The 9,931-nt window shown below is 51.8% G+C and overlaps 1 protein-coding gene across 1 annotated transcript; it reads right to left on the bottom strand.

The window, feature by feature from the left end:
• Positions 1-2,881: 2,881 nt before the first annotated feature.
• Positions 2,882-7,567, bottom strand: HLX (H2.0-like homeobox). Its single transcript, XM_006894595.1, has 4 exons — positions 6,967-7,567; positions 5,975-6,154; positions 5,055-5,239; positions 2,882-3,358 (listed from the first exon to the last, which is right to left on the bottom strand). The coding sequence occupies exons 1-4, from the start codon at positions 7,565-7,567 to the stop codon at positions 2,882-2,884; spliced, it is 1,443 nt and encodes a 480-aa protein (XP_006894657.1).
• Positions 7,568-9,931: the final 2,364 nt, after the last annotated feature.

The following is a 9,931-nucleotide window of genomic DNA, read 5'->3' as shown; positions in this document are numbered from 1 at the left end:
TGTGTGTGTGTGTGTGTGTGTGTGTGTGTGTGTGTGTGTGTGTGTTTATGTGCGCGCGCTCGCGCTGGCGGCCTTGGGGATGAGGTTTGGTTTTTCCTGCCTTTATCCTTGGTGAGAGGTGTTTTGACTGCCATCTCTCAGCGAGTCTTGGCAGCCTTGCTCCACAGAATCTACACGCGGTTGAGCCTGAGTCCTGCAGCTGGCTGAGTTGGACCGGTTTATTAGGAAAGCGCGTCCCTGGGAGGCGCAAGGTCGGCCCCGCCGGCTCTGTTCCACGCACACCGAGCGCGCACAGGCGTCTGCGGGTTCGCTCCGCCGACCTCCGCCCGCCCGAAGGTGTGGACTTCTGCGTTAGGCCCTCCCTTCCGTGCAGAAGACACCTCAGTCTAAATTACCAGACTTTTTCGCTTCCACCACTGTCTGTCTTCCAGAGCTGTCAGGATGATTCCTGGAGCCCGGACAGAGCAACCAGCCCTGAGATCCTAAGATGTGGTCGGGAATGGAATTGTTGAAAAACTGCAATGCCCCGCTAAAGATTTACGGGGAATATGGCGAAGAATAAAGATTGAGTAGGAACTTTTAATTCTCTGAGAGTGTTCTGCTGCCTGGTTCATCTCACGCCCCTCTTAGCGGGGCCCCAGCCTGGAGGGGTCTACCCCACACACACCACCAACCACTCAGTCTCCCTGAACTGAGAAGACGTCATTATAGTGCCCACGCCAGGGTTTCCTTCCTTCCATTCTCCCCCCACAACCCCCACCTCACCTCGGCCCAGAAGGGCAAAGGCAGCACCAGAGAGTCCTTGGAGTTGCCAGAATGCTTTATGTTTTCATAAGGTACCCACTCTTTTATAAAGAGGTCCTCAGCCCAGCTCAGGCACAGCTTCTCCAACTTGGATTTAAGTGCCTTAAAATGTGGTGTTCCTGAGAAATTCTGCCTCCAAAATTTCAATATTTAGAGAATCTGAGGAAATGAATCTTAATCATGATGATAAAACTGAGGTCCAGAGAAAATCCTGCAGTGCCGTGTAGTAGTAGAGCCTGCAATGGGCATGGAGGAAGAGGCCTGGCCAAAGCCAAGTCAGGTGGGGAGGCTGTAGTTGCCTCCAGGGACCTTAGAAACACTGCTGGTTTATGTTAACTTGGAGCCCCTTTTGTAGGGGGTTACCCTTCTTTCTTCGACCTCCTTGGTAACCCTCCTTCCACTCCTCCCAACTACAGAGCAATTCCTCTGGGGTCCAGGGTACGAGGGCGAGAGGTGAAGACGGTGGGGACATTAATCTTTATTGAGTGGGTGAAAGAAACCTTGCCCTGATGACTAGCTGCATCCCTGCCAAAGCCAACAACGGAATCTAGCGTTCTGTTCTAGTACATAACTGAGCATAGAATGAACAAACAGAGAGGTTCCTGGGGTGCCACTCACCCAGAAAGTAGCAAAGGAAAACCTTAAATGAGGAGGGTTGTGGAAGGCTTTTCACCCTGACCACGGGCCAGGGTGCTCTCTGCACGAGTGCAGATCATGTGTGTTTATTCCTGAACCACAGCCCGCTTGAGAGAGGCGCACTCTCACCAAGTTTAACGGCAAATCAACTAGATTGTTTGGTGTTTAGAACGTTCATTTGGTTTTAAATGCCCTAAAAGCATTTTTACCAACTTAGATTTTGCCAACTCATAGTCTCCAGAAAGAAAAGTACTGTAGGACTGATCTCGAAGAGAATTTTGACTTTTATCTTTTCTAAAACCTTGAGATGACCAGTCCTAGAAACAGCAGCAAAGACCAAATTTGTTTATTTTTCCCAGCTGTAATCGCCTGGGGAGGGTGTCTCTCAACTCCCTAGACTTTGGGAAAGAGAGCTCAGCATGACCCTGTTTCCAAGGAATACTGATGAAGAGTTGCAGTTTTTAGAACCATCACTGGGCACACACAAGATAAGACGTCCAGGTTCTTCCTTAGCCATCTCCTTAAGCAACCAGCGTTCCCTCATCCTTACAAACTGCACCCTGGTTCTTTTCAGAGCAGGCCTCTGTACTCAGTTCTCTCCTTAGTCACAATACATACCTGCCTCTTCCTTCTCTACTCTGTCCCATCTTCTAGCAAAGGGAAGACCAGGCTGGGAAAGCGCCCCTCAGCGCCATGCCAGGATCTGATCGGCATACAGCTTTGTCTGGGTGACCATGCCTATCACCTCCACCTTGGGGAACTCTCAAGCCCCAGAAATCTCAATGCACACACTCCTTATATCTAGCTTCCAAGTGGAAAAGCCCTTTGTAAGATGGACTCATGGGATTCCATGGCGGCTGGCACGTGCATTCTGGTTTGCTGCACAGCATCGCAGAGATCTCTTAACTAAATGCAATCTCCAAACCCCAACAAACAACAGCCCTATGGCTCTGAAGTTGCATCCCTTACACACACAAACTACAGCCTCAGGCCCACTCGAGCTCCAGTGCCTGAGGCGTTGATGGTGGCATAGCCACAGCAAGCCAAGCGGCCTTTACAAACTATAGTAAACATTTTATTTACAAGATTGAGACGTCCTCAGTGCAGGTCTCTGTGCCACGACCTCTGGTAGAGGGAAGAAACTGTTGAGGCAGACACTTCACAGTGTAGTTCGAGCTGCTAGTTTCCCGGGAGAAGGGATAGGCTTATGGGTGGGGTACGGGGGGACACTCCCAGACGTTACTCAGCTCTGCTCAGCTCTGCTGCAGCCTGCTGACCTGGCGGAGGGAACGGGTGAAGACACGAAGCTTGCTCCACCACTGCGAAGCTTGCTCCACCAACTGCGTTCCTGGCCTTGACCACCCCCCAGCCTAACTGTCAGAAAGAAGGCACAGGATCAGCAGCTGGGTGGCCTTCCCAGGGTCCTCTGCCTTCACACTGTCTATAGGCTGCTGAGCGGAGGCGCCGCCGGCGCAGGCTCTGGGCTTGGGGGAGCAGCGTTGCTGTGGGTGGACTGCTCGCTGAGGCTGCTGGAGCTGCTGGCGCTGGTGCTGCTGCTGAGGTTGCTGGAGCTGCTAAAGCTAAAACTGCTACAACCGCTGCTGTTCCCGCCGCTCCCACAGCTGCTGGCAGTGACCAACGTGCCCGTGGCTGAGGCCTTGATGACCGTGGTTTGGTGTAAGGCCCGATCGGGGCCTTCAGTCCGTTCTGTATCGCTGGGGGCCATGTCCAGGGACTCGGAGTCGCTGCTCTCGCTCTCAGCCTCGCCCTCTGAGCGGCTGGGGCTCCGCTCATCCCGTTCGAAAGCTGGGGGTCCCATTGGTGGCTTCTCAGTTGCCTCTTTGTCCTTATCCTTCTGGGCCTGGGCCTCCTTGGAGTGTCTCCACTTCATTCGTCTGTTCTGGAACCACACCTTCACCTGCACCGCACACCGGGAGAGACAAGGAAGGACACGGGGATGAGACGCAGGCTCCCTTCTGTCCTTCAGCTGCTCCCCAACTCGGGAAAATCCCGCCAATCGCACAGGGGCTCACAGGTAACTCTGGGGAAACCAAGATGTCCCAAATCCTGACCTCCAGAACATTTAATTCCTTTCCTAAAACGTGGCCCTCAGAATTCATGCTTGAAATGGCTGCGACCCAATCTCTGCTCCCCCTTAAATCGTACTTCTTAATTCCACTAGTCAGGCCTCCACCATCTTGCCACTCCAAATACACATACCCCCACAATTTCACATGTTATGTCAAGAGTTTTGGGGACCCATGTTAAGAATTCTTGCTTTAAGTTTGCCCACTACTAAAGCTACCACTACTGCACACAGCAACTCGTTTTTTTAAAACAAGAGCCTCAGAATACAAAGCTGGAAAAGAGTGCATCCTACTCAATCCAGGGCACTGTTGGGCTTCAGCAGAATATCATTTCCTCTGAACGTCTGCAGGAGTTGGGGCTAAGGAACTCACCCCAGTTGGGATAAGCTAATCTTGCTGTAGGCCCTGAAAACTCTGGAATTAAACTAGTGCAAAGTGGAGGAAAGAGCAGGGATGCGACGGAGATCCTACATAATTATATATGATCCCCAAGAGGATCCGATACTTCACACAAGTTCCAGATTCTCTTTTAAAAATAACATCCACAGCTGGTAGAGAATGTCTAGCTCTTCCAATAAAGTGCTGGGGAGCTGGATCATGAAATGGAGAACAGACAGACACAGAGACAGAAGGCCCAAAGCCGAGAAGCTAAGAAAAAGCCACTCGGAGCTGCTATTCTGCTCAGTAGGGCAGCACTGAGGGGGCAAGGGCTGGAATTGTAGAAGGAAAAACAATCGTGACTCTTCTATTTCTCCTGCTTAAAAATATTTTTATAGCCCAATTCTTGGACTGAGAGGGGAAATGGAATTGAGAGCGCAACAGATTTTCAACTTTAAAAAAAATTTAAAAAGCTAAATATGCGTAAAATGCTCATGGATACTGCAAAAAAAAAATTAATTTTCCCCCTCCTTCCTCTCCTTCACACCCTTCCCTAGCCATGATCTGTGCTCACAGGCCACACTGCTAGGAGACAGGCTGGCTCTGGATTCTCCAAGTGGGCTTCTCACTACTGGCCCAGAGTCTCAGTATTTCTGTTTGAAATGATGTTTTCACTTTTCACTTCCTCACAACTAGAGATTACACAATCCAGCAGCAGGAGGAGGAGGTGGCAGGGAGGATGGGAGAAAGACCTAAGGGGGGATGGGGGAGTAGAGAAACAATCTCTTGACTTTGGGTTTTAATCTCTTCTGAAATAAGCTGCCTCCTACAGTGAATTGCACTAGTTGAGCACATAATTATTATCTCCCTTGGCCAGTTTGTTTTCTCCGAGGTTCTTTTGCTTGTTAGCCAAAATAAACAAACAGTGCTTGTTGACATCTTTGGTGATGAGCTATTCTTTCCCTCCTTTTCCTCCACCCCTCTAGCCTTCTACCCCAAGTTCTGAGGTCCAGAAGGCCTCTAATATTTTAGACCTTTAGTACCCACCACAAGCAGGGACTTTGCCAGAGTGGCAGGCCTGAGGAGACCAGATCTAGCATGGCCACTTGTCTGAGGACAGCAGTGCGCTGGAGCCTAAAGTTACCTTACCTGAGCATCAGTAAGGCCCAGCATGGCTGCCAGCTGCTTCCGGTCAGGCTTGGTCACATACTTCTGGATCTCAAATCTTTTCTCCAGGCCTTTCCTCTGCAGGTTAGAGAAGACAGCGCGTGACCATGAGCGCTTCCTCTTGTAAGTCTGCGGCATAGTGTCCTTTGTGAGAACAGCATAGGGGCCTGTGTGAGGGAAAGTGGGGGGAAAGGGTGACAGAGGGTCTATTAATGTCCAGCCTGAGATACACAGGCCTGGTGCTTACCAAGCTGCTTAAAAACTTTTTTTGGTATGCAAATAAAGTTTCTTAAAAAAACCTTTCACACACACCTAGAATTGTACAACTACTTAGCGATTAGACATAAGACCTAGGCAAATGTGGCATAGAGAAACCTTAAGGTTCCCAGGCACATCCGAAGGAAAATATAATTCTAACATGCGACCATCAGGCATGTGTAGAAATGTTTCTTAGTCTGTATCATCAAGAGATGGCAGATTCTATTTTTCTTTTATGGGTGTGCATGTGTGTGTACTTACTCTCACTTGTTCTTGCATCCAGAAAGCTTTGTCTCACAGAGTTAAAGTGTGTGAAGTAATTTTAAAACGTGTGTTTGGTAATAAGCAACATCTCTTGATGCTGCATTTTCAGATTTGCAAGTAAGCTAGTCCTTAAGATAAAGGAAACAACATACTCAGTCTTGGCTCTGCCAGGATGCCCTATACTTTCCGGGTGGGAGTCATTCCTAGCTCACTGAGAAATCTTTCGGTTTCTCTATCCTAACTCACTATCTTCCGCGCCCAATCCTGAATTGTGACACTGCAAACCGCCCCTTGAGGCATCAAGTCTTGAGAATTCTGTCACTACCAAGTTGCCCACCCCCCCCCACCCCCCCATCGCTGGCTGGGGAGGGTTTCCGTACCTGGAAACGTGTCTTGAAATTGATGCTGAACCGAACTTCTTGTGTTTGAGCTTAAGGGGCTCAGGATGGCAGAAGCCTCATTGATGGGATCAAGAGATGCAAAGAACTGGCCTGTGGAGGGTTGCAGGCCTGGGAGGTGCATCCCCGCTGGCCGCCCGCTGGTCAGCAGGGAGGTGAGATCTGGGTGGAGAGGAAAAGATCTTTGGTTACACTCCAGGCAAATGCACACTCACCAGTTCCTCCCATGCCCACGGTTTACGGTTAAATCATGAGAGAACCCCATCTGTGCTGAGAAAGCCCTCATCACCAAGGACGATGCTAAAAAATGTTCCTGGTGGACGCATACAACAAGGTCAAGGGTGACATAAAACAGTCCTACCGATGTCACCTTCAGGTGTCTTTCAAGAATTCCCCAGTCCCATTCTCAGCCCCAAGGACCCCTACTCTGCGCTCTCCTCCTGGGAGTTATCTACATTTCTCCAGTAACATTTTCACCAAAAACCAGTCATGTGAAAGAGAAAACGTTCCCCAGAAGGGTTTTTCCTAATAGAAAACGTCGTTCTCCCTCTAGATATAAGATGTGGCAGTCTGTTTCTATTAAGAGCCCAGAGTTGGACACGCTGTGGGGACCCTCTACTTGGTCCTAAAAGGTCACTACGGGTTGGAATGGACTCAATGGCAATGAGTATGTCCTCCAGATATGTGATTTAAAAGCCGGTTGACAGTCATGTTAGCAAATATTTACAACGTCCACGCTTAAGTGACAACTGTTTTTCAAGTCTTCATGGCGTTTTTTCTTTATATACATAGAGCGGGTTTGTGAATTTTCGACCTCAAATGTCCCTAGCTTTCTCACAATCCGTTTCCTACTCTTCATTCCCCCCCCCCTTTAAACATAAAAGCTTTCACAGGCATCTCAATCTCACCCAGGGTCCGGGAAATGAGTCAAGTCCGCGGCCAGAAAGGCCTGCAACGTCCTTCCCAAAACCTACCTCTTAGCGTATTGCCTTCCTTGACTTTTGGGTCAAATTCAGCAGACAAAATGCGGTCAATTCCAAATTTGAGGTCCTTGCTGGAGGGGGCCGGGGCTGGACCGCTGTGGTGGGGGTTCGGAGGGACCACTCGCGGCCCCGAGGCCGGGGGCTGCAGGGCACCGGGCCGGGCCTGCGGGGGAGGCGGTTGCTGGGGAGGCTGTGGCTGTTGCGCTGGTTGTTGCTGCTGTTGTTGGGAGTGATGGTGGTGGTAGGCAGCCGAGAGAGGGGACAGTCGCTGCGGGAAGCCGGCCGGGACTTCGGAAGGCGCCACAACTGGGGTGGGTCTGAGCGGGGACCTGGCCGCAGCTTGGAACGAGGCATGCGGGTGAACCAAGCCCAAGTGTGCAGTGAGCGCGGCGGCCGAGGCTCCCGCTAGGCCCTCTGCGGTGGCCCCGGGCTCCGCGACGCCGGCGTGCAGGATGTCTGCGATGCAGAAGGAGGGCTTCTTGGCGGCAGGGTCCAGGGGAAAGGAGCAGCCGCCCGGGCCGGCCGAAGAGTAATAAGCGGTTGACCAGAGGCTGAAGTTGGAGGCGTAGAAGGGGGTCAGCCCGGTGAACATCCTGGCGGGCGTGTCGCGCCGCTGCCTCTCCCTGGCCGGGCCGGGCGGGTGGGAGCGCAGAGAGGGACGTGCAGAGCCGCGAAGGAGGCAGCCCAGTTCCGTACGAGACGATCCGCTTTCGCTTCCCGGGAGCGCAGAGAAGCCTAGGATCCCTAGCGCCGCCGAAGAAGCAGCCGAGGGCCGGGAGCCGGCCTCTGGCCTCACTGTAAACGCGGCGCGGCGACTGCGCTCCCCGTCCGCCCGAGCGAGCGTGGGGCGCAGAGGCCAAGCGCACAGAAGTGGCCGCGCGCGCAGGGGCCACGCCTCGCACACCAAGGGAAGCCGGAGAGAAGGGGCCGGTCCCCGCCAGAGACACCCAAACAACTGAGGCCTCGGGACTAAATTTAAAATATCAACAATAAAAATCAGTTATTTTTTTATAAAAAAAAAAAAAAGCAATGGCTTAAAAAAACACACACATCAAAACACAACCCACAATACGCACAAAAAAAACTCCTCTTTAAATACGCCCAAAGTTTTGCCAGTTTTCGAGTCAGACTCGGGGTAGGACCTTGATCCGCGCCCTCATTGGTGATTCTCGAGACCAATGGGAGCCCTGAGTGGAGGGGATTTGGGAGGGAGGGGGCGTGACCATCTTCGGCCACGCCCCGCACACGCCAAAGTGTTTGTTGCGGCAGCGTGAGCGAGCCGGGAGGTGCCGGGCTTCCTCCGCTGAGCAGTGTCCTGGTGGAGGCGCTCGGGGCCTCGGACTGCCCTTCACCATCTGCAGCTCGGATTTGAGACGCGCAGAGGGGGGTTGCTCTCACTGCTCTCCTAATGCGCTCTCGGAGAGCTGAGCGTGCTAGCCGCCACTTGCGCTCGCGTGTCTTCACTTCCCTTCTTCTGAATTTCCCTTCACCCTTCGATAATCCCGAGAGCGCGCCTCTTGTGCAAAAACTCCCTCTGTCCCATGGATTCTGGCCCTCGCTGCCAAGCCTGGAACTCTCAGGCTGGGCTCTGGGACCCTATGGCCTGGCCCATCCGGCTCAGCCGGACCGCAGCCTCTGCGCCTCCTTCCTGGGGCGATTGAAGAGGAGGAGGAGGAGGGGCTGCCAATTAACTTTATTCCGAGGGGTCACACTGTACTGAACGAGTGATTTTCAAACAAAATAAGACAAATAATTCTGAATATCTCCCTTAAACGCAATGGGGCCTCGCCCCAGAATTTCAGAGACAACAGGAGGGGTCTCCACCCCTCTGGGGCAACTTGTAGGAAAAGCGCCCTCCCTTCTCCGCCACGTCCCGGGTCACGTGCGGCCCCTTGTTTTGCAAGTGCCCGCAAGAGAACATTTCCTGGGGGTTGAAAAGGAGTGTTCCGCTGCCTACCTTTGAATTCTGCGATGGTTTTGCCGCGAAGCCCTTGATCCTGGTGTCTGTCGAAGCACTTTGGGGTCTTTAGCCCCCAGGGCGGGTGTAGTGGGGGAGGGACGTGTTCTGCAACATCAACGTCTCTATTTTAAGAATTCGTTCTCTTTTAAATTATAGTCAGAATAGATTTCCCCACCCTGCTCCCAAACAAACCACAGGCCACCCAGATGAGCTGTTCTTGCATATTTTCAGGAAGAACATAAAATAATAACAGTAATGAAACCACGAAATCTTTTGTTTTCGATTGTCCTAATAAGTATCTCCTAACCGAACTGCTTTGACGTCTTTTGCTTTTCAGCAAGCGAATTCGTCATGCCATCTTCAAGATTTTGACAAAGGGAGTAAAATCCTTCCTTTCCAGCCCGCTGTGGTGGGCACGGTCATTTTAAACTTTGTCCTGGAAACAGCTAATCACTAATCAATTCCTTTACTAAGAACCAGGTCTCTTCTCTTCCTCCTTTCTCTTTAATAAAAGCATCCGCTGGCTATTTCCTCGGAAATGGAGAGATCGGGTCTATTGGGGTTCACAGGTTTACAGGGGCAGGAAGACAAGTCCTTGTGTTCAGCAGGGCAAAGGTGTGACAAGGAAAGTCACTTGTGAAGCCCTGGAAATGACCCATGTAGACCAGTCAGTCTTGAAAGGCAACCATGGATGGGTGAAGAGCAAAGGCCCTGGCTTCTTGAGAGATGTCTTGAAGAAGAGCCAGACAAGAGGTGGCCTCCTGGAACTGCACAGCCCCCAGCCCCGAGGGGGTGGGAAGGCTCCAACCCCAAGGGAGAGGGAGCCCTCAGCACCGTAACCACCACGTCTCTCTTTTTCAGTGTCCCTTCCAGTTCCGTTTCAAACATTCAGAAGGAGACCCAGGCCCCACCAACTCCAGGGTTCTAAGGAGGTGCATGAAGGCCACACCCCGGCAGTATCCTGCACCCTAACCCATCGCTCCTCATAGAGATAAG

The sequence above is a fragment of the Elephantulus edwardii genome, unplaced genomic scaffold, assembly GCF_000299155.1.
Source record: "Elephantulus edwardii isolate Elephantulus edwardi_28Jun2011 unplaced genomic scaffold, EleEdw1.0 scaffold00146, whole genome shotgun sequence".
Lineage (NCBI taxonomy): Eukaryota > Metazoa > Chordata > Mammalia > Macroscelidea > Macroscelididae > Elephantulus > Elephantulus edwardii.
This window is presented reverse-complemented; position numbering and strand designations above follow the sequence as displayed.

What these genes read in the sequence shown, in the direction of transcription:
- HLX (XM_006894595.1), bottom strand. Translation starts at nt 7,567, where the DNA reads ATGTTCACCGGGCTGACCCCCTTCTACGCCTCCAACTTCAGCCTCTGG. An exon ending in GGAAGGCAATACGCTAAGAG is followed by an intron (nt 6,155 to 6,966) that starts GTAGGTTTTGGG and finishes CTCTCCACCCAG; the next exon opens with ATCTCACCTCCCTGCTGACC. An exon ending in ATTTCAAGACACGTTTCCAG is followed by an intron (nt 5,240 to 5,974) that starts GTACGGAAACCC and finishes TCCCTCACACAG; the next exon opens with GCCCCTATGCTGTTCTCACA.